The sequence below is a fragment of the Molothrus aeneus genome, chromosome 6 (genome assembly GCF_037042795.1).
Source record: "Molothrus aeneus isolate 106 chromosome 6, BPBGC_Maene_1.0, whole genome shotgun sequence".
Classification (NCBI taxonomy): Eukaryota; Metazoa; Chordata; class Aves; order Passeriformes; family Icteridae; genus Molothrus; species Molothrus aeneus.
Genome location: NC_089651.1, coordinates 22,205,046 through 22,230,773, shown reverse-complemented (window position 1 = coordinate 22,230,773; position 25,728 = coordinate 22,205,046). Strand labels below are relative to the sequence as shown.

The 25,728-nt window shown below is 37.3% G+C and overlaps 1 protein-coding gene across 2 annotated transcripts in view; it reads right to left on the bottom strand.

Annotated features, from left to right (window-relative positions):
- The window catches only part of EXT2 (exostosin glycosyltransferase 2), a 72,836-nt gene that overhangs the window by 13,900 nt on the left and 33,208 nt on the right, over window positions 1-25,728 (bottom strand). For both annotated transcript variants that reach the window (XM_066552138.1, XM_066552139.1), the window contains exons 8-10: window positions 24,947-25,078; window positions 15,951-16,140; window positions 3,681-3,847 (exon numbers count right to left, since the gene is read on the bottom strand). In XM_066552138.1, coding sequence (XP_066408235.1) covers window positions 3,681-3,847; window positions 15,951-16,140; window positions 24,947-25,078 — 489 coding nt within the window. The remainder of the gene's footprint in view (window positions 1-3,680; window positions 3,848-15,950; window positions 16,141-24,946; window positions 25,079-25,728) is intronic.

Here is a 25,728-nt window from a genome sequence, read left to right as displayed (position 1 = left end):
GAAGAGCTTTGAATGTGGCCAGCAGTGAAGAATTCTTTTGTTAAGCAGAGTTACAGTACTTGTTCTACAAAGGAATGCTGAAAACTAAACTTTCAAAGTCAAAATGAGCAAGGAAGAATTCCTCTGAAGAAGTCATTCCAACTTCATGAAAATTTCAGCCTAGCAAAATATGCAATTCAATAGAGAATAGATTTTTTTAAAGAGGGCCAGAGACATGAAGCACTGAAAAACAATTCTGAGACAGAATAAGATCATCTAACAACAGAAGGCCAAAAGTTTTCAACAGAATAAATGCAAATTTAGCAATGCACCAAACTGTACATTTTATGAGTGAAAAACATAGGCCCAGAACAATAATACCCATTTAGACTATTTCTATTATTGGTCTAATAAAAATATTTTGTCTCCATAAGGACAAAGTGCTACATAAGCATGGGATAAGAATTTTCTTAATACTATGACATCTGCCTCGAGGCGAGCTGAGACACAGAGGTGGGAATGCTACAATGCTTGATTTCAGTCATGTATTTAAACACCAGACTCTTCAGAGGTGGCCAATGGTTCTGCTTTAACTTTTTAAGATTATGATAATCCAAATACTTGTTCCACTTCTTGGGTCTCTTTGATACTCTCTCTGTGAACAACAAAGTTCAGTAAGTGGGAAAAAAATTATCTAGACATAAGGTTTTTTTGCAGTATCCCAAGTCATGTAACTTAACAGAAGTACTTTTTTCAAAGTCAGAATGTCATGAGTATTCTTCTGCTACCTTAATACAGCAGCACACAGGGACTATTTTTCTGCTTGCTCCAACAGATTTATGCAAGGTCATAAATCACTGTACCGTAATAGTTCACTTTTAACAAGTAAAAAATGTCTGACACTTTGAGTGTTACTATATTTTTTTATGGCTGAAAGTGTACAGAGATCAAAGTTTTCTGGGCTTTTTTTTTTTTAGACTTGCTCTATGCATTCAGAGAAGTGTGTGACAGAGAGGGTTTTGCCACATGTTTAAATGCAAAGTCTCAAGGATGTCCGGAGAGAAAAGAAAATTACTGAATGTCACGTTTCCAGCCTTTCATATGACCAAAGCAGAAGCAGACCTACTTTTAAAAGAAAACTTTCTAGTAACCTTATATGCTGCTACTGTTCCCTCTGGATTCCCCTGAAAATGAGTCAAGAGTTTGAGAGATACTTTTCTGGTAACACATATAAACAGATAAATAAATTATCACAGGCTGAGGACAATTTAAACATCTGCTAGCCAGCTCAGGCCCGTCAAGCAAGTCACAGACACTCAAGGACAGGAAAGATCAATCTTCAGCCCCTGATTTCTGTGCCAGAGAGTAGGAGCTACATCACCCACTCCCTATATGAGGAAAACTGTTTATTTCTAGGATAATTTGCTCTGTTTCTGTATTCAAAGACATTTCTATTCATTTAATTTACTGAGGGAGTGAGGCTGGTGAAGCCAAACTCAAAATACAAGGATTCAAATTACTCATATGTTTGTCTCAGCTATCTTCTCAATACAGCACTTTAATTTTCCATCAATATTACTGCGCAGTAAGCTGACTTCCCAGAATTAAAAAGGAATAGGATTTATAATAAAATGCAAAAAACTGCAAAAGAAATAGTTTCCAGTCTGCCAAACTAAACAATCTCATGTCCAAACAGTTACATTCACACACAGAATATAAGGACTGTTACTCAAATAGTCCCTGCAACAAGGCCAATAAATGAGCCAGCACAATCAATCTGCTAGACCTGTTGGACTTAATCCTAGGAGACACACAGTTGCAGGTCCTGATTATCCCCTAGTTGCACTGACCACAGGGGAATTCACATCAAGTTTTCTTTGCCTTATTTTTGTTTTTCATGAGGATAATTCCTTTCTGGTGTGACCAGACTCAATACATGTGATGTTACAAATATTATCCACTGAGGGTATTGAAATTAACAGTTCAGACACACAAAAAACCAAGGTTCTGCTTCACATGACTTCTGGCTGACACAGCTGGAACTCAGCTGCAGTTTGAATCTTTGCTTCAAAGCCCTCCAAACCTGCTCTGCCAATAGCAGAACTACTTACATGGTCACTTAAGTGACTTTGGTAAGTCACTCCTTACTCTCAGGCACTTTCAGACAGCTTTATGAAAATGGAAGTCAAATTGCAAATGGAGCAAGGGTTTATGCAGTATGTACATTATGGATCTGCTATCATTCATCCCATCAGATCACTCTCAAAACTAGTAGTTATAAGCACCAACACAGGCAGAAGTAAGCTCTGCTGTTGCAGTACAGGGCTTAAAACATTCAGTGTATACAACAAAGTATATAGAAGGTCTGTGTAGCCAAAATCCCCTTCCTTCAGTTGTCTTCTCTTCCTTCCATCTTTCACACTTCATGTATTAACTCACTACTCTTAACCTGGCAAGGAAAGTATTTCCTTTCTGGAGACACACATGATAGATGAAACCTCTGTCTCCACTACTTAACATCTTTGTTATTACTTCAGCATACCTACATCATCACAAGACATTTCTGGAGTCCAAAAGCTTTTTACTTGCTAACAGTCTCTTTTACTCAAGAGGGAGAAGGAGCAATATTTCACCCCACGTGTACATACGTTAAAGAAACACATCCAATGTATTTTTTAAAAATATCATCTTGTATTAACTGCACTTAAGATTGCTAAAAATTGGACAACTATCACATTTCACTAGCTTTCTCCACCTTAGAGAAGCAGTTTTCATCATTTCATTCAACTTGGCTAACAGTATCATGTTCTAGCTCTCACTTAGGAAGCCCAGTGTTGTTTTGCTGTTGACAATGCATGTACAGGTGTGACTAAATAATTCAAAGCTTTCTTAAAATATGGTATTACATTTTCTAATGTTTCTGATTTGTTTACAAATAGAGCATCTTTGTCTTAAATATGCACATATAACAGTAATGATTATGGACTGTGGACTTAGATTATGGACTGTTATACACTCAAATACAAATGGAAGACAAAAAATTACCTAATTCAAAACATAGTTTTGGAAGGAAGACAACAGTGTTGCTTCAAGTGTACTTTTAACAAGCAATTCAAGTAGCTATGAAGAGTGTCACTTCTTTGTACTGCCATGGGTAACTGATTTGGACAAGCTCTCTTTTTGTCCATACCCTCATCAGAAGAGCAGCTGCTGAAGCTTTGCCATTTCAAGCACATGATCCACGTGTCCCCTCCTTGAAATTCTTCAGTTCTTCCTTTCACTGCACTCCACCTTACTTCGGCATGTCCTCAAGATGCCTCCTCTGTTCCCAACACTTAATCTTTGAAACTTGTCTTGCCCATCAAGACATGTTCCCTTGGCTAGCATTTCTGCTTTATCTGAAGTTAAGAAGAATGCAGCTCAGTCTTCAGACTGCTTCCCCTACACTTATTCCACTACAACATTTTCTGGAGTCTCTTGGCACTCCTGTGCCAGTTACTGAAAACCTCTCAGATGGCAGGTTTTTCAATAAAGAAATTACTATCTGTAAAACTGTTTCAGTCAGCACTGAACTATTATAGTAAAGAGAGATGCAACAATCTGAATCAACATACTGCACAGTGCTTTCTCCACTTTATATACACTTTCTATGCAATGTTGAAGCCGATGGCCTGGAGACAGGGAAAAACCAATTCTCTTACCTCATAGCCAAACTGAAGTTCATCTGAGGTTAGCATAATGATATCATCATCAATAGCCAGCACTGCTTCTGTTTCAATCTCATCATAAGGGAAGAAGCGGTTGCTAAGTTTGTTTTCGGCAGTCCTAACAACTTTCAGGGGAACACGAATCTTTGGCCAGAGGGAATCTAGAGAGAAAAATTGAAAGAAATAGAGTTCAACGTTATACTTTACTTCTGAATCTGCATATCCATCTTAGCTGCTTTTTACCCTTTTCTTCTTTGCTTCTAAACAAATGCTTCTTAATGGTGAATTTACAGCAGTTTCGGTTTGGCAAACACAAGAGCAATGAAGGCAAGAGACAGAAGCTCAGCTGCATTTCCCTCTGTATCTCTCAACAAAGAGCTTCATGGGCAGCCACACAGAGGATAGCTTGCCCAAAACAGCAACTTGCAACACTCACAGAGCAAGTGCAGGGATAATACATATTGGTTCAGGGCACACAGTGTGAAAAGATACTTCACTCAACTGCAACTAAAATAATTTGAAGCAGCAGTATACAATCACTGACTGCAAGTCTAGGATCATAAAGAATTTGATTAAGAATGTTAGTTCTATCAACAGCTGAGCAAAAAAAATTATTATATCAATTAAATGTTTAGCACTATTGACTATTGCTAAGAAGTTGATTCTGTGTCTCAGCAATTTCTTTCATCTTCAAAGTCCTAAGTTACAGTGATAATTTAAAACTAGATAAATACAAATGGATTCTAACTGGATAAATACAAATGGATTGTGCCCTACAGCATTCCTCCAAGTAGAATAGAGCACTGGAGTACACAACCATTAAATTCACAAGTCAAGTGAGGATTTAAGTAGCAACAGAACCCCCCATAGATACAAAACTGGATCAAATTCACCCTACCAATTAATAGCATGGTATAATTTCTATTTTTTCCCATGTGTTTAACATGTAGCACCTTAAGTGTCATGTTAACAGCTTCTGCATATATTCAAAAATTTTCAAAACCCTATTCTATTCCTACAAAAGAATAACTATAGGTGTAAATATAGAGCACCAAGCTAAAGGAAATGGAAGCAAGGTCTGAATATTAAACATTCATTCTAAATGTATATAACCATGCACAATTTCTAGCACAAAGGTTAACAGTAGTCATTATTACAGTATGATGCATCCCAAAAGCAACTGTTCATGAAAATGTATTTTAATTAAAAGCAAGAGAGACATGGGCAAACTGGAGAGAGTTCAGTGAAGAACCACAAAGGTAATGATGGCACTGGAGCATCTCCCCTACAAAAAAAAAACCTGAGACTGTTGTGGCTATTTAGCCTAGAGAAGGCTCAAGGAAGGTCTCACCACTATGAACAAAGACCTGAAGGGAAGATGCAAAGAAGAGAGAACCAGATTCCCTTCACTGGTGGCCAGTAAAAGGACCAGAGGCAATGGCACAAACTGAAACACTGGAGGCTCCCTCCAAACATCAGGGGAGACCCTTCCAGAGTGAGTGTGACTGAGCACTAACACAAGTTGCCCAATGATGTAATGAAATCTCTGCTCTTGAACATATTGAAAGCCATCTGGACATGTTCCTGCTTGAGAGATGGGTTGGACAGCTGATCTCCAGAAGTCCTTTCCAAGCTTAGCCATTCTCTGATTCTGTGGTAAGTGGAGTCTAGAGGAACTGATACTGGGCCTGAAGGCACTGGAATTTTCATGTCTGAAATATATATAAAATTTCAGTGCAATTTGCAAGTGACACAAAGCCTGGGGACATGAAAAACAGTGAGCACAATAAAGTCATACAGAGCTTACTGAACTCTATATGACAGGACTGCTTAGTAAACTAGGTTCATTTGAACAAAAAACACACTGACACCTTTGAGACACAATTAAACACTAGGACCAAGGCAACTTTTTCCCGAAAAATAGCTTCTGAAAAGGATTAAAGGGATAGAGCAGACATTAGTTCTCAGCATGCTGCTGCAGCAGAATGGATTTATATAATTTTTGTATGTATAGACAGGTATGTAGTAAGAAGTCAGGGCAAAGGGCAGGACAATTTTACCTGTATGCAGACACAGACAGACAGATGCTAAAATCCTGTTTCATTCTGGTGCTTTTATATTTCAAACCATGTTAAAACACTGAAAATGGTGCAGAAAGAATCACATGAGTTATGTGAGGTCAGGAGAAAATGCCTTTTAGTAGAACGTGGAGATCAATCTGATAAGTTTACTAAAAGAATGAACAAAAAGTAGATTTGCTTAACATGTACAAGCACCTACACAAGAAGAAAAATGACATGTATCTTCAACAAACTGGAGAAAGACATAACAAAAAACAATGACTGGAATCTAAAGCCAGGCAAATTCAAAGTATAAGGCAGACATTTTTAATAGCAACAGTGGTTAACCTCTGGCAAAAGTTTAAAAGGACAGCAATTGGTTCGGTACATCTTGTCTTTCAACAAGACTGGGTATTATTATAGAAGATGCAGTCAAGTTGGAAGTCACTGGACTGAAAAGAAAGGCAATGTGGTGACTTACGACACACAGGTCAACCAGATGGTCTTCCTGCACCTCCTGCCTCAAACTCCATGAACAGTTAAGATTGTTGACTGTCACCAGGATAAGAATTGAAGTTTGAATAAAACTACTAGGACATGGGGAGCAAATACAGAAATTCAGAAAAGAGCGTAAGGAAATAAGATCCTTGTTTCTGTGTTCTGAGAATAAAAAGTGGAAGTTAAAACAGGTGTCAATGAAAAAAGAAGAGAAGCTGCTTCATTCCCACATGTACAAGTAAAATTCGCTCTCAGGAAGAAGTGTCCATCCCCATTGCCACTGGGCCTCTCAGACTTAAAACTCACAAATCTGCACACTGCTAAAAGACACCAGAGTCTGAACACTACTTCACTCAGGAAAACAAAGCAATATTTCCAAACCACAGAAAGTCTTCAAAAGTCAGTTTTTCTTGGAGCTGTATTTTAGAAAAGGGATTGGCAGGCATGGGTGGCCAAAAAAAATAAAATAAAATAAAAAAAATAAGAAGAAACACGGAGTGATATTTACTGGCCAAATTTGTATTCAGCATTCAGTTTCCCACCCCAAAGTTTTTCCTGTAAGTTTGAAAATGTGTCTGTAAAATCTACTTTTATCTGTGTGGTCTTGTAGACCATGGCCTTTATTTGACACGTATGCACGTTCTTAACCTGTTTCATTCAACTCTTGTCCTTCTACTAGAAGGCACAAGTCATTAGCCCTAGCACATTTGAGTGGTTTGTGATATTGACCAGTAGTCAGCTGGTCAATATGGATTCAATCCCATTACTGATGGACTCCAGGGGAGTCACAGTCAGCCACCAGCTGGGGACACACAGCAAGCTCCTTGGGGCCACTACAGAAATGGAGCATTGATTCCAGTTATAGCATTATGAGCTCATTTTATTTTCAGCAGAATCACAGTCTGAATTCCACACATGATTCCAGTAGGAGACCACTGACATTCCGAAATTTTCAGCTTCCTAGTCATTGTAACCTTAGGAGGAAGTAACATTGAATGACTGGAAGTGTTTATTGCAAATTAGTACTCTTGATTTCACTCACTGCTTTCTTACTGGTTTGCCATACAATGTGCAAGTGCAATTTTATAAATGGTAACAGATACTTACAGGTACCTCACAAAGACAGATGTCATTGCCTCATAAGAACTACAGACTGTGCGATGTTTGCAAGCTTCTTAAAGACCTTTGGATAATTGCCTATAATTATCCAAATGTAATCCCAGAATTGGTAGAAAATAACTTTATGCAGCCTCAATGACCCCAAAAATACTGTTACAAGTGTTTCAGTTGCCATCAGAATTGCCATATGTAGGCATGCATTTGTAAATTTGCATTTATATATAGCGTCAAAGTTTACATTTGATACATGTAAAGCATTGTTTTATTTAGCCTTTTCTTCGTTTTTTGTCTGCTACATTTTGAAAAAAAAAAAGACAACCAAATTCCAACAAAGTGCAGGAATATATTGAAACAGAAATTGAAACTGAAAAATCACTAGGATCAAAAAATAATAATTCAGAAAAACAAGCATGTATGTAAGTATTAAACTTCCAGCTCTCCTGAAAAATCAACTACTTGATAGCTTACTAACAGACATGTCACTTGCATAAAAAATGGTTAGAGAAGAAAAAGAAATAAAAAGTGTATGAAAAATGAAGATGTAATCTAATTATAATCAGCACGCATCTCAGATGTCAGCAAATCCTCTTAAATCCACATGATTTACTAAGGTCTTGGAAAGTCTCTCAAAATGACCAGTTCTCAACAACGGGTATGTTACTGTCAAATATTTGTGCTTTGAGAAACATAATATAAAGTTTCTGAATTTAGCCTTAGATTAATGAAAAGAAAATACAAGCATTTTGGAGAAACTTTGAATAAGACATTAGGGTACCAGTTACTCTGCAGCATGTGAAACGCACACGGCTACTTGCTGCCTAGAGCTGACTTGATACTGGAGGTTGTCGCCTCTACAGAGATTGAAGCACATGGCAGATGTTAGGACACAATGGCACCTGGGTAACAACTGGCAACCCTGGCAAAACTGGCTATCATAAAGGACAGCAGGCTCCAGTGAGAGATCCAAGTATTACAAATTAGCTCTGCCCCAGGAACTTCAAAAGAAATACATATATAAAAAAGACAACAGTCACTTCAGAAGTCAAAGTTTTAGAATCCATCAGGAAGGTTAAAATTGCCTATATTTATTTTAAAGGACTACAAAAGAAAACTATTTGTATTTAAAGAGCAATCAGAAAAAGGTTTGCCACTTCTGTAATATCAGACTTTGAGTTTTCAGAAACTCCTTGGAAATTTCTGAGAAACTTCAGCACTAACAAAACAGATACGGAGGAAATTCTCAGTTTACAAGATTTTGTTATAACCAAGGTAAAAGCACAGGCTTTATTCTTACAGTAAGACAGACCTTTAATAGAGTATGGCAAACAAAAGATGCCTAAGAATCTTACATCATGGAACAAGATCCTTTAGGTGTACAAAAATAAAAATGCATGTTTGGACTGGGGACTACTCTTTAAAAAATCAGTGAGGACTCTGTGATGCAGCTGAAAATAGAAGCAAATTATGGAATTAGAGCTCTCTGGAGTGAATACAAGTCTATGTATGTAAGGATTCTGAAGAGAATGACAGGCATCTCCTATTGTGTGTCATACTGAAACAATCAGGAGTAAAGAGTGAATAACACACTTGCTCTCTGGTAATGACTCAGGTCATGATTGGAATTATCTGCTGTTTAGGACTACTGATGCACTGATTGCTGGAAAAGCCCATAGAAAACAGTGTGTGGTCCTCTCAACACAAAATCACCAGTTTCCCAACTTTGCCCAATGCAGCTCCCTCTTCTAATGGGCTTACAGACCCTAACAACCCATACATGGTGGTGATTCTGGCCAGCCCACAATTCCACCATTAAGTCCTGCAAGTCCAAATCTCACAGCAAAATTTTCAAGTATGATTTCAAGATGATTTAAACTGTAGGATAAAAAGGTGCCATAGTTACATTCGCAGTTAAAACACTCCCATATAAAAGAGCAGCAAAAAATCCCATCCTCTAATTATGTGTTTCTCAGCTACAGCTGCCAGTGAATCACATGAGACATGCAGATAAGAGAAGGGAGGACACTCATGAGAAAGAGGCAATTTCATTATAACCTAAAGGAATACCCTCTCACACAGAAAATCTCTCTCACTTTCCACACCTCCCTAGGCTTGTGATCAGATGTTTGTAATGAAAATGTAACTAAGCTTGCACACTGTTCATATATAAAAAATGATTTCTTAAGTCTGAAATCCAGCCCTGTTTTCAGTGCTGAATGAACTGTTACATCATACATAAAAGGGGGATCATTAAAAATAACAGAGCGCAATATTTCCACGGAATGTATTATTTCTTTTCCAAGAGAAATGGCACTGTGCCATGGTTTGGGAATGGTACTCCTCAGTTCAGTGCCCCACCAAGACTCTCCAAACCACACACCTCTCTCACTCTTTCCCTTCCCCCTGCTTGCTGCAGGAGGATACATAGGAGGAGAATTGGAGGCACAAAAGGCAAAGATCAGAAGTGGAGTTAAAAACAACCTACTGCAAACAGCAATGAGATAAAATGAACAGTAGTGGCAACCTACTAACAACAGGGTACAGGAAAAGAAACTATTCACATGGAAGAAAACCCAACAATAGACAATACCAGACAGCTCCTCCCAGCAAGTTTTTTCCACCAGAAGGAAGCCCTTCTCCTTGGAAGAGATTCCCTTTCCCTTGAACTGAGTGAGGCAGTACAGAATAGTGAGGTGGTACAGGATGCAAAAATTAACCCTCTCCCAGCCAGAGCCAGGACACACCATCGTGTTGTTAAATAGCACCATTCTCTGTATCCTTGTTTCTGAGAAACTGGGAAGCTAATAACATGTCAGGAAGTCCTTTTGCAGCACAAACATTATTGTTGATCTTGTCAGCAGACAGAAGTGTATTTACAAAGGGAATTACTTGCTCTGCATACTTATCATCCATTCCCAGTTTCAACACTCAACGTAGGAAAAATGAGAATCAGTACAGCAGCTGTACAGAGCTAACAACTATTCTTGGGACACTACTTCTAAGTAGTATCAAGTTCAAAAAATAGCAAGTAATACTTGAATGCAGATAGTTTGTTGCATTTGCAATTGGAAGCAGCAGGTAAGGAAAATGAGGAACTGGAAACACAGTATACACTCCTGATGGCAAGAACTGAATGCCTGTCAGTATTAAAACCAATATAACAAATTTTTTTAAAATCCACTTACTGGCTAAAATCATGGCATTTTGATGACTCAAACAAAGACATTTGTACAAACATTTTTTTTCTGCTTTACTGCCTCAGTAACAGCTAAGAATATCTCATCACTAGTGATAATCTGGGTCCAGAATATTAATTCATATAATGCTCCCACTTCCCAAAACTTCTATGGAGCCCATTTGGAAATATAAAAAGGAAAAACCCTTCCAGAAGTTTTGCAAAGTAGACAAAGACTGATAAAAAACTGGCAGAAAACATCTCTAAACATGCTCTGTTTGTACCTGCAGTTGCACAGAATCCCATACAGCATAACCAATCCTCATACCTGAACTTTTGTACAAGCTCTCATCTGATGCTTATTCTAGCTGGTCTATAGTAGTTTGCATGAATGCAGCTAATTGAACATTGCTGATGAAACCTAATTAACACTTTTTCAGTCTCTGATACTGAATGGCAGAATTTTGCTGGAGTCTGAAGTTTAAAAAAACTGTCAGAAGCAATATCAGGCATGTTAGATCTACTTATTATCAGAATTCCTTCCATTATAGCTGAGTGAAAAAGTCTGTTTAGAGCTCAAAACAGGTGCTTTTTTTCCCACATCAAAATGTTTATATTGTTCGACAGAAATCCACAGAATTACTCTTGTGTATAACAAAACAGAACATTTGGTTCTAGGACACAAGGGCCCAGTTTGTTAAGATGGGTTTGATAGGCTAACTTTCCAGATTTCCCTAGGAAGTAATATTGCAAAATGTTTATAATATGCCTTATGGAAGACTAAAATCACCATGAATTAATTGTCTACCTAATCAAGGAAAATGGCATTAAGTCCATCATCAAGAAGCCAATTAATCAAAAACTTAGAAGTTAAAAAACCCAGTCCTACCAGTGCTGAGTACCAAAGGCACAGTATGCAAAAAAATCCCAAACCTGTCACTGCAGTTTTTATTAATTTGTTTTTAGATAGCGCTTCCTTAAGGTACAGCACCCAAAGGATACTCTCTTTAGCCCCAATAGTTTATATCAATGTTATTGATATAAACTATTTAAATACAGTTTAAAACAGCATCAAATAGAAATACAAAGATTATTATTTCAGTAATACTATACGAAGTTTATAGCAACTTAGCTCCAGGATCCACAACTAAACAGAAAATACACATTCCTTAAAATACATTTTTCATTTTTATAAAACAACCTAAGGAATCAGTCTATCACACATTATTTCTAGCTTGTTGCATATTTCCTAACAGTAACGAATTTTTACATTATAATATGATTTATGTGGTAGACCAAGTGGTTTCTTCATTTGTCTGAAACAAATGTTGGTGGGAATTTCTATCACAGACTATTTCCTTGAATTTCAGTACTAGCAATTTAGAAAAACACAAATGAAAGGAAAAAATATTTGGCTGATGGAGAAAATAATGATTTCTACAAAATATTCCCAGCAGCAGGCACTTAAACCACAATGTTTATTTTAATTGATCCATTGTGAGGGAAAAAAATAGATTATTTTCCTGTAGTATTTCAAGGCTTTTACTATTTTTATTAGTATTATACACACAGTTATGAGCCTACTGACATTACTGCTGCATTGATGGGCTTCTTGCATACAATGCATGGCACAGAAAATAAGCAAAACTCAGCCAAAGACACTGAGCAGAGATCACGTCCCTAAATTCATTGAGTACTTAAGATAACAAGCTGATTCTATAATGTTTTAAGGTTCCAGAGTAGAATCATCACTGTATGTGATATTTTCTTTCTGCTATTTCACATATAAGATTCAATATTTTTACCATCAAAAACATTGCGTAAACTTCAAACTTTGTTGTCTTTGCACAAGACATCTGTGTTTCTCATAGATTCATCTTGTTTCTTTTCACTGATTCTAAAGAAAACAAACCACCAGTTCAGACTTCCACAGACAGCTCTCAGACATTAGGTTAAAAAAAAATGATCCTTACAAACTCTTAAGGCTAAGGAAAAAACAGTCTTACAATTAGTACTGATATCTAACCCACCCACATACATGTAGTTCTCCAATTTTATATTTTTACACACTACTTGGTTGAAAACTTTCCAGACAAGTGCTTAATTAATCCATTGCCCTCTTGACCTGCTTACCTTTTTTATCAGCCAACATAACAAAAAAATCCTGTTGCATCAGAGCTGCATCTGCCCCGAGAGGTTTAGGATTGAAAAGAGTTTGTTTCCAGACATCTTGCACACTCCCCACACTTGTTACCACTGCACAGCAGCTGAAATCAGCTACAGCCTCTTAGCTGGGATGCTCAGCACTACTGATGGCAGTGACCACCTGGGACTCCATGATCTTAAATTTTGTACAATTTTTAGAGTATTGAATTTTCACCTGGTTTTCCTTCTAAGTCGTATCATTACATAAAGGCACTATTGCAAATGCATAGCATATTGTTTTGATAATAATGATATTTTCAGTTATAATAATTTTATGGTGTTGACAGAGGAAAGAAAGGAAAGGCCACATGTCACTTGTGTGGCACTTTGCCAGTTGCATCCCAGGAAACCTAAGCCCAATTCTCAATTTAGCACACATGCACACATACACACATACTCACTAAGGAAGGCAATTTGGATGTTCTTCACCCAGCCCTCCCACTTACACATGCAAAACAAAATGAAGACATGAAGAGCTGCAATGACAAAAGCCAAGATCTGCTTCTGTACTGAAACATGTCCCTTACATGGAAAGGACCAAGAAATAAAGCACTTGATGCTCTAGAAGGTTAAGCACCTCTGCTTTACTACAACCAATTAAAAATGAATAGCCATAAAAGTGCAGATACTACTGTAGGGTAATAAACTAGACTTTATCAGTGACAGTGGTGCACATTACAAACTTCAAACTCATTCCTTGTTCTAATCCATCAGAAACTTCCTGGCTTTAACAGGCTATAAACAGCAGAAGCTTTGAAGTCTGAGGATTAGGATCACTAATAGACAGACTGAACGAGAGACTGGCTGAAGAGCCAAGTGGAATGCCCTGCATGGATCTGGAATAAAACAAGTTCATTTAATCAAACTGACCTCTCTCTAGCCGTGGGCCAAGAGATTACAATGATTGTAACAGCAATAAAGGTAAAAGGGACACCAAAAACAAATAGTTATTCGCTTCAATGCAATGCTTAGGCTAATGCAAGGACGAAACTGCTTATGCTTTCAACTGTACTCTCAAGTCCACAACTTTAAGCTCTATAGGTTGGGGTTTTTTTAACTAGTTTATGACTTAGGGGTAATAGAGGCAGAAAAAAATTAAACACACTTTGTTTTTCAAGACAAATACAATGACTGAAAAGAAGAGGTCATTTTAATGATCTATTTGCTTCAGCTCTCCTGTACCTCAGACTCACTTGAAGGAAATGTGAAAACAATTCATTTGGGTTGAATCCACCCACACTCAGTGATCATATAAATGTATATATCACTAAGCTTTTTTGCTTTTAGAAAATAACTGTTTACTGCAAAAATTCCTGTTGTTATCAATTTATACACAACAATTTTTACTCTAAAGGGTTGCAAAACATTTAAAATATGACTAAACTTGAGGTATTTAGCCCAGAAGTAATAAAGAACACTTTTTAAAGTAAGCAATAAAGTTACTCTGCTTCCAACTGTAGCAAGTTGCCAAAATGGCAAATGAGCCAAGTGAATAGTAGCAACAGCTTGGCTCTAAGCAGCTCTTCGGAGATGGTAAATTGAGTGGTCAGGGAATAATTTCTATGTTGCATCCTGCTGCTACGCAGAATAACTAACCTTGAAGAGTAGAACACAGCAGCAGTTGAAGCCTCTGGAAAGAGAATTATAAAGTGAAGAGTCCTAACAACACACTTCATTTGCTTCAGAAGAATCCACAATGCAACATTTCTTTTGAACACGTATTCCTAGAAGGCAACATTTCTTGTCCCACAAAATCACCACATTTTCAGATGAGAATGACAGATCCATATGTACAGCACATGGGAACCAGGCTCATTACAGCTACTATAGCTACAGTATTTAATCCAGAATGAGAAGAGGAGGCTTTAATTGCCCAGCACAATGCTCAGGATTTTAGTACTGGTATTCAGACCTTGAAGAAAGTCATCCTAGGGAAGAGTAAGCACAGAAATAAAATGAGCAGTGTTGTAGAGTCTGTCTAGCACTGGAGAGGATTACCAAAGGCCCAGCCTAGTTAGTTTCCTTTACATGGGGCAAGACCTCCCATTTATTCCATGGTGATTTCATAATGGAATTCAATAATGTCAGGACATGTGTTTCCAGCTGAGGACCTGGGAAAAGATTAGGAGCAGCATGGTGTCATGAGGCAGGCAGCCTGGGGATGGGAAAGAAGAGAGTTGGTTGGACACAAAGCAGCCCATGGAGTGTACAATGACATTGCATAGAAGGAGACAAACATGGAACAGGGATCTTTGGTTTGAAAATGTAGGCAGCAAGCTGTGAGGACTGGGCAGACTGAGACTGAGTGCTGGTACAAGGGGATACAGTACAGCATTATGCCAGGCTGGCAAAGTACATCTCAGCTACTGAAAACAAAACAATTGAGAGATTTACAGCACTGAATTCACACTGGAGTAATTAATATACCTTTGAAACCAAACCTCGTTCCAAAAATCTACACATATAAATAACTTGGGAAAATGCCTTTGAATGAGTCCACATTTTAAAATAACCATATATTAAAAAACAATTTAAAAACCATGTAGATGACACCAGACTCACTCACATACGACAGAGAGCAGCACAGTATACCATATGTGGTAGATACAGAAATATTTTAAAACAGGCAGTTATGTATTGTCTTACTGAGCAAGCATTAGCATTTTCACAAGATATTCTAGTGGTATGGAGACTCCATTTTGGACACCTGAAATGTCCCAAATTTTAATTTCAACAATCAATCGAAATATTCACTTATTTTATAACTCCAAGCATTCAAACTACTCTGCTGCTTTGAACCGCGTTTGCTCTAGAAACAGTCCAGTAGCAGCAGTATATACACTGTGACAGAAGTCTGTCTACAAAGACATAAAAGCAAGTATTGACAGATCAAAAATAAACTTCTCCTTACTACACACTCTAAAAATGCTAAGGACAAAAATGTTTCTGCAATACTGTATTTATAACTTTTGATTCAGAAGTTAGCAGCACAACCACTGGCATGCTTTTGTTCTTGTTATCTACTTTGGCTTCTCTTATTTCACTTTCAGACACTTCGTCACAAAAAATTCAAACCCATTATTTTGAAAGAACCATTAAATACTTCTAGAATATAAATGATGTAGAAGAGAGGTCATTCTGTAACAGGTGTCAATAGACATGCTATGCCCAGTTTCACCTTCCTCCACCACCCCTACCACAGGTTTTTACCTTCTGGTGGATTCTTATTCTGGTTGTTCCAGACTACCAACAATTTGGATAGACTGGGCACTTTAGACACCTCGGTGATAACTCGGAAAAGGCTCTCCACTCGGTCATAGGTCAGAACCACGGCTGTGAAACCTTGGGACTGAGGTGGGATCAGTGGAAGGAAGAGTGGGTTGCTCACACTGCTCCATTTCTGTGAAGGAATACAAGAAAACAGCAAAGCAATTTGTTTAAGGTAAATTATCACAGTAGGAACTAAATCATATAGCCAGGCCCTAACCATCAGATTTGTAATTTGCTCAGATCAGGCAATTCTTCAATTCTGACTTTGGCAATTTCTCAAAACCTTTATTCCAATCTCTTTCTTATTTCAATTTTCATTTATGTCTGGCTGTAATGTTGCAACCAGATAGAGATTAAGGCAAAAACTAAAGTGGAAGAGGTAGACAGATTTGTGGAGAAGGAAAACCAAGGTGAATTGAGCCCAGCTAGCATGGTTCAATTCTCATTTACTAATAATTATTTCAAGACTTTTATATTTATAGTCAGGACTCAATAAACAAAGAGAAACTTAATCAGCACTACAATTTCAGAGTGAAAAAGCGTTAACAACAACAAAAGCAAAGGAACAAACCCATAAACTTGGCATAAAATGTGCACCCAAGCAAAAAGGGAAAAAGTAGGTACAAAGAGGAGCAACGTACGAGCTTCCACAAAGTTTGGTCAATGGTGGAAAAAATCTCACCTATTACATTAAAAAAAAATTTAAAAGACATAAGATTCAAAGATGAATTTCAGAGTTATCTGCTCCTTGAGAATTTTAACTAGGGCATCCCTTTTGAGACTTTAAAGATCTTACTTCAATACACAGCATAGGGAAGCCAGCCCAGATGGCAAGAGACAAGACAGACAACTACATTCCCACTGAATGTGCCAACCCCCTTTGGAGCTGACAACATGGGGGAGGAAGCAGTGAAGGGACCATTTGACAAGAATGAAAACACCAGCATTTTAGTCTCAAATTTTCCATTCCAGCTGACGTTCCAAGCAGAGGTCGGACAGAGAAGCAAAGGGAAAAACCAAACCCCTTGGGACAAGGTGAAAAGGGGAGTTGGGAAAGCAGAAACTGAATGACGATGTTTTGCAAGAAAGTTTTAAATCCTAGCCTGTAAAAACTATGAAGACTTGTAAGAGGTTAGCAACTGCCAGCAGTTTACAGAAATACTGTGAAATTCTCCAGCTAAACTCATACCATAGGCCTGCTTGTATCAGGAGTAAAGCAAGTTTTACAGACTCAGAGTTACAAGGTCACATTTGTAGGAAGTAAACTTTGAAATTTTCTGTTTCCCTATTTAGTCTTTGGTTAACTTTATACATCCAACAATCACATTCCTCATGTTTAATGGTTAGGCACCTCTAACTACAATGACTTCAAGGATGAGGAGAATAAAGAGCCTATTTACTGAAAGACATCACAACATTTTGGTAAAGTAGAAAAAAAAATGATGTGAATATGATTTCCTTCTATGAACAAATCAAAACTGAAGAGGGGATAAATATGTGAGGCAAAAAAGTTAAGCACAGCACTGGCAGACTCTTTTCTCCAGGACGGTCTAAAAGTATGTTCCAGCAAGGACCTGTCAGTAGGAGTAATATGTTTTAGTAGACTTCCTGAAGCAGTTGAAAACACAGACTGGTCTTCAGCTACACACACTTTATCAGGTCTGGTAAAAGCAGCATTCATCTTAAACTCTTTGTGAGGATCCTAATGGAAAACACAAAGTTCTAGTTTTTACCTGAGAGGAGTAATAGGATAATGTAGAAACAGTAACAGTACAATATGGAACTTTGGTTCTTGAAAGGGACATGGCTACCTGTGAAAGCACACTCAGTAATTCAGAAAATATACATCCATTACTTCAGCAACTGATGTGTGCAGAGAAAAATCTGCTTTCAGATTATTACATTTTCTAAAATTAAAGCTTTTGTACATACTTTGCTAGTTGTACAAGATGACTAGTGGCAGATGGGGACAGCCCTCTGATTTTGCTGTAGCTCCAATAATTCCTACAGCAAATCACAATCTAAATGTTACCAGAGCATAATCCACCTCATTAAAGCTTTACTACAGACTTGTTTCCACACAACCCCCACCCCAAGACTGTTATTATCTGAATGACCTTGGTAATGTCAAGCAGCTTCTTAACACAACTCTCAGAAACCTCTTTTCATTAATACTTGAAACAGAGTTTTAACATCATAATCAGAGTGCCAAGAAAATATTATGTTTCTGTCCTACAAGAAGAAATAACTGGTAGAGCCATCTGCAGACAATGTTCTATTTATTACTTACGGGTGAGAATTGCTACCTAGATTGATGGCTCCCATTTGAAGTTTTTCTAGAAACATTTTCTCTTTGTCCACAGCACTTCCTAACAAATTGCTTGCTATCATATATTTTGAAAGGCATTATTCCTTTTCCATAATCTAAGACTATTTTATGTACTTACAGAAAGAAATATATCGTGCATATGTGTGCAAGCACATGCATATGTACCTAAAATGGTCATGAATTTCTCTTTTAAAGTTAAATTTTAGGTACATTCCTTAAATCCCAACTTCTACTACTTTCAGAAAGGCATGAAAATTCTCCCCTGCTGGTCATAACTTAGGAAAATAAGGCAACTTTAGAGGAGGTTTTACTTCTGCACCTACTAAAGGATGATGGAGGGAGGGAAAAGCCTGTAGACACACACTAATGGATGGGAGAACCATGCCTCTCATTTGAGAAAAACATTTCAAAAAGGCAATTAAGCATCTCTCAAGTGCCATTAAGAGCCAACCCCCTGCTGCCTGCCTGAAGAGTGTGTCTACAGTCTGAGACCTCTTGACCCCACTTTCTGCAGGAAATCAGGCAAATTCAAGCCTCCATAATTTGCTAAAGTCTTCCAGATTTCTGCTTGGGAAAAGAAAACCATACAGGCAATTAATACAACAGCAACCTAATTAAATCTCCATTATGGCAGCAAAGCATGAAATGGCTAATGACATAGGGATGGGTTCTCCCAGTCACTGCTCAAGCAACCAAGTGATGAAGGCACATTTGCTCTATTCCCATCTTTATTAACATTCTTGATGGAAATTCACAGGAACTTTCACTCTCAGAGAGGAGAGCAAACAGCAACAGTAGATTGATCATCCATCACCTTTCTTTGACAAAGTGCTGACACTCAGCTATAGATAAGACAACCCTTCACTATCACCCTCCCAGCTAATATCATTAGAAGAGCCAGGATAATTAATCCAAGATTAATAGGTTACTTGCTGTGAATCATTTTTATGGGCAAAAAGGATCAAATTGAAATGTTAGTTTCCTCAGAGTAATTTCATGTCACTTAAGTCTCGCAGTCTCAGTTGTCTGATAGCTCTTTGCAGTTCATATGAAAATCCAGAGTACTGGAATGTGAGTGACAGTGAGAGCTTGGGAATAGCCTGAAGATGGAAGAGGGGAGAAGTCAGGAAGGGTTCTGTATATACATAAGGATTCGGACTGCTGCAGCTGTCCTGTGCATGCTTTCGACAAGTGGGCATGTATGATAATGCCTTAGAAACAAGGCTTTATTATAGCTCAATCAAATATTGTCCTCCCTTTTGGTCATCAGAAACAACCTGATGCTACTTTAGGAAAAATAAATACATTAAGGATGATGCACTAAGGGACCTGAATTCTCATGATGTGGGAGGCTTCAGGCTGGATTTGATGTACAGTTTTCAGATTCAACTTAGCAGGGAAGTTTATAACAGACCTTTCTCAGCAGGTACAGAAGGGAGAGAGGTGGGAGCTTCACAGCATCAATGAACACACACAGCTGGACTGAGAAATGGACAATCTTAATATTTAAATTCTATGGAGCCTCAGAGATACTGGTAAAACACCAGAGGTAACGAAGACTCAGTCCTGTCCCAAAACTTACTAACTGGTTGTTCACCATTGAAAGAGACTTGAGGAAAGGTACAGCAGACACATGAGGAACTATATCACAGAATGGTCTCTGAGAAAACAAGGCTGTATAAGATGTTCCATATCAAAGAGGAATCAAGAACATTCCATCAATAACTTATCATTTAGTGGGAAAACTCAGCAACAGCACTTAAGAAAAATAAAATTTCACTGCTCCCATGAACAAGACAGTGAGCTTTCCCACCTGTATATTTTATTTTCAACACCTAGCCTGCTTGTTGTAAACTACCTATTACTGAAACCATAAGTCTGAACAACAATTCACTGTCTTTTAAAAACACAGAGGTAAGGACAGCAGTGTGCTGAACTTAGTAGCTGAACAGTCCTATACATCTAAGCAAAACAGAGATATATCCCTGCCACTGTGGTTAAGGCTTTTTTCAGCTGGGTTGTTCTTAAAATCAATCTAACCTCAACATGGTTTCAATTATGAAGTACCAGACCAAAAAAAGCCTTGATTTATTCTATTTTTCTACAATTATTTATGGTAAGTTTCTATTCAATACTTTGAGAAAGTATTTCATCATGCTTCCCATCCTCAAGTGATTGGGCTGACTGAAGACTGTTGCAACAGGGCAAACCCAAAGGAATTAACCCTCCCTATTTGTCCAGAGCCAACCAAAGTTCTTACACCAAACAGAATTACAAACAAAGTTGCAGTGGCCATCATTTCATGTTTTAACGAAGATCTTAAACCCTCCTCACATAAAAAATTAGCTACAAGACAGACAGGAACTTCTACCTAGTGTAGAATAATCCACTGTGTAAGAAAAGTACCCTAACCCTGGGCAGGTAAACTAAAGAACCAACTGTTAAATCATGTTTCACACTCACATAAAAATACCAATGTTTACATCTGAATATGTGTGGGATATTCAACCAGTCCATAATACCAACACCAAAAAAAAAAATCAATAAACTGAATTTTATTTAATATTTAAAAAAATACATATCTTCTAATATAATAAATAAAGCAAGATTTGATCCAGCTGATTGAAACCATCACACAAGTAGCTGGAAAATACAGCAGAAACAGAAATCTAATATTGTTCAATGGAAAAAATACCAAATATGCACTACCCAGAAATGTGCTACCTTGTTCTCATTTACAGGTAAAGTGTATGCTAATATTTGCTTAATGCTTTGGAGACGACAAATGGTACTAGGAAGGAAGCACAGTTATAACAGTAGCATCATCTGTAGACTGAGGACTACAAAATATTAGCCAAAGAAGCTAGGAATAGTTTAAATTTTTAACAAGTGTCAAGTTCCTAGTAATTGGCAGGACCCACAAAGTATTCTGTAAATTAACATTCTTCTTAGGCTTTGCTAAATGAATGGCATTCTGGGCACTAAGACAACTCTGCTATTTTAGCTTACACCAAATGATGGTGCTGTTTTCTGCCTCACTGGAAGAAATGAAATCTGGTATGTTTATTGTTCACATACTGATATTCTCAAGTGATTATTAAGCTCTGGTCTGTATCATCCAAGGTCAGAGCTCAAAAGCAGCCCCTGACAAAAAAACCATCTAACGTTTCATAGGTCTACATTATAAACAGGCTTGAAAGAATTTCAACAAAAGCAGCTGAAGAATTCTGAAAAAACCCGTCTTACTCATTTTTCAGAAACCCATACATATTAGTGAGGTATAAGGCAAAGAGGAGAATTTCAGCAATCTATAACGAAGCATAAGTAAGGAAGTAATTTACCTCTATTAGAGCATAACAAAGTACTTAATTGAAGGTAACAGATCACATCTCAAGCCCAAGTCATTATTTCTAATCCATTATTTCTAGCCCAAAATGCACGCCACAGAATCACTCATTTTCTGGCTTACTTGGACGTAACTGATTGCCTCTGCCTAATGGATAATGGTTGGGCCAAAAAATATAAAAGACATTAAACTTCCATGCCTGCATCAAAAGACTGTCTGAGATATAAAGGGCTCAAGTAGTACAGCAATGAATTTCAGGCCTCAAAATTATCATTTGCTCCTCTTCATTAAACGGAGGAAATATGTCATAATGCATTTTTATTCAAAGTATTATTCCATAACATATCAGCATGTTATATGCTACTAGTCTTCCATTTCCTCAACAGGACAGTGAATAAGTAGAAAAATAATCCACTTTATTACTTTTTTTTTTTTGCTTGAGAAAGGCCAACAATCTTCAGTCAGCCCATAAAAACACAGAAAACTGCTTGGATCACTTCCCCTGTGCAATGTACTAAGTATGGAATTAACTGTATATGCATTTATCTTCTGCATACTGCATACTCCCTCCTGGAAAAACACCCTCCTGTACCACTGCTGCATGGACACTCTGGTGAAGATACTCAGGCAACAGTTTTGCTAATATTTTGAGCCAATATAAGTCAAAGTAATGCCAAGTTAAGCAGCCTTCAAGCCACCGAGTCCCTCCCTTGCACACACCACCACTCTTTCTTTTTTTTCTTGCCTGCTAAGTTTTATATAAGGAATATTATTTTGGCTAGGTCACCAAAGTGAAATAGAAATACCAAAAAAAAAAGGTTGCACATGAAAGAGGAAACTGACCTAACTGTAGAAGAGTGCAGGACTACTTCTTTGGGTATTCTGGAAGCAAACACACGAAGCTACAATACTTCAACAAAATGCAAAGTATAATGTGCACCTTGGAGAGTTGCGAGCCATTCTAATTGCCTAAGTAGAAATAATGGTTATACTGCTTTGTCTAACACATGAAGCAGTTGTAACAATTGAACAGCACAACAATTAGGAACCAGGACATTTTACCAAACTTCTTCTGTTACTTCTCAGGATTCTGTGAACTACTAAGCAAAATTACACACAAAAAAACCCCACCTCAAACCAAGGAAGAGGGCAGGTAAGAAACCATGGCCAAGAATTCTTTCTAAGTATCCTTCTCTGCATAATGATCTTGCACAGCAAGCTCTTCTTTCTGTTATACAGCTGAATTTGTCCTAGCAATTAAATGCACAAATTCCTTAAAGCTGGCATTCTCCTGTATAGATATTCCATAGGTAAATCTGTGCTCTCACTTTCAAAACCTCACTATTCAGAGCACAGGGATCTGAGCTCTATGAACAGCCTTGTACTGATTAAAGTAATTTCTGGCTAATTTAAGTAAGCCCTTAAAACAGTGATTGCACCTCTGCACCTCTTCTACACACCCTGCACCTTTGTGTTCCTATGGAAACCAGGTAACAGGAACAAAAGCATACAGAAGAGTATTGTACTTAATCCCTACGGACCACAGCACCACATGGAACAACAGGCAGAGCTAAAGGAACTGGCTGCACTCAGGTGAGCTTGAAGGCAGAATACAATGGCAAGTTCTGGAGGTTAGTTCCAGCCAGTAACACAAGATTTTATGGAAGTCACTCACAATTTTCACTCTGGTATTAATGTTAACTCACGTTATTTTGTTTATGCAAAATACTGTGAGTAATTTTAACAATTGTTTATTTTAACAATTAGCTATATCCTAGCCCCGAGACTGAAATAATTTTCTTTAAAAACTTCAGTCATGAGTTTATTTAGAAAAGAATACCACAATTTCTTGTAAACAAAAAGGACATTAGTTACTTTGCCTTCTTATCAAAGTCAGAGGATACAGCTGCCATTTTCTGCTACCTCAAATGTACACATTTAAGTCCTTCCAACTATAATGTTTCATCCAGGCTGACTAGAAATTGTAACAGTGCTAAGAGTGGATATGAGGCAGGAGCTAGATGAGACACAGGCTCAAGCAGATTATTACTGCCCAACAAGAAGACAACTTTGAGACTCTGACTAGTGCATTTAAAAAAAAAGTATAGGAGAGAATCCAGGATATGTTTCTAGGTTCCCTTTAAAGACTCAGTAATCCTTAAAGCATTTTCTTCATTTCACTAAGCGTGTTTAAAGGTGTTTGGCTCTGCTACCATAAATGTAAAGGTGTTAGGATATTCTGATTCCCTTCTTGTGGAGTACACACTTGTGCAGATTAATTTTCCTTAAATAGTGATGAGGGCCACATTTCCTCTCCAAGAAAGGACAAGAGGAGATTATTAATGCCTTTGGCTCAGCAATGGAAACAGAACTTCTGAAACACAGCAATGAGCTTCTAACTCTTCATCAGCAACTGTTCACACTCCATGGGTCTGAAGAGTTTCAAGTAAAACCCACCTTACTCCTACCCAGCTTTCTTTCTCTAAACTATCATAAAGCAACATAGTTAACAAGTTTGGTTTTATTAGTAAAACAAAACTATTTTTTATATTTTGACACAGAGAAAATTAACTGATTATGAGTGAAAATTATCTACAGGCTTTTATATAGTAAAAAATCAGAACCAGCTGCTTGGTGCAGGAGGTTAATTAATACTGCACTGTTTTTTCTTAACAGAAGTGAGTTCAACTAGTGAAACTTTAAATTACACCAAGAACAGGCAAAAAAAAATCCAGTAAAACTTTGATCATCAGTTTCTGTATTAGAGAAATTGTTAAGAAGTAACATAGAGAAAATTTTAGCCAGAAGGATAATTAGCTATTTCAACAGAATTATATGAAAGATTCCCACAGATTTTTTGAGATCTTCAGCATTTCCACTATTTTCTCTGCATCATACAGACTATGTCCAAATATATACAGTGCTCCAAACTCTCTCTGCATTAAATAGAAAGAAAGAAAAGTGTGTGTGTGTGTGTGCATCAAGGAAAAAAATATATATATAAACAAGGAAGCAATTTAATGTGCGCAATAGCAAAAGTTGAAAGTTCTCATCTTTGTGCCAGGACATAAAACTGCTAGTTATTTTGCCAGTTGTCATAAAATATATGAGCTTCATCTGTGCAAGTTACCAGCACAACACATACACACAAAAAATCAGACACAGAATTATTACCAAGTTTCATAGCATATACCTTTTATACAAGAAAAAAAACCCCAAAACCACATTTTTTTTATGAGTAAATCAAACGAATTTGCTTACCACAGCTGGGGGATCATTCCATTCTTCATAAGAAATGGCAGCATATGGGTAAATTCTATCATTGATAATCTGAAGAGTAGCGAGAGCAATTGCTTTCATCGATCGAAAATATGCTTCCCAGAACCACCTTGCCTGTAAAGAGAATAAAATTCACTCACATTGCACAGATCCAGTGCTTAATAATCAATTTTGGCTTGCCATGCACAATCTGTTCCATGCAGTCTACGTGTCAGGTGGAAATTAAATTAGGAGGCATGTTTATTGTAGATAGAGTATTTCCATAATGCCTGAAGGCTTCAAACTCAACTCCACCCCTTAAAAGGACTCACAGCCAATAAAAAGAAGCAGCAGCATTATTTTGCAAGAGATTAAACAGAATGAAAATATTTGAAGGAATCAAGTACTTTCACACTTAGATCATACATTTTCATCCTGAAAAATGTCAAAAGCATTTTGACCATAGAAGAAAATAAATTACTGTTATATTCCATTTTTTCTAAGGCAAAGGAATCCACTGTACAGTTAAATAGTCAAATAAAAGCACTCTGCCTGAAAGGCAGAACTTAAAAGTCTCTTTTTAACATCAATATTAGAGACACTTGATCAGATAGAGAATTTCAGTATTCACAAAACCTACCAGACTGATAGCTTCCAAGAGACCTAATATTATTTATACAAGTAAAGGATTATTATTTTTACATAGAAATATACATGTACATGCCAATTTATTACAATTGTTAATCCAGGCGAATTTCTAGCACAGTGTAAAGCTGCTGAAATGA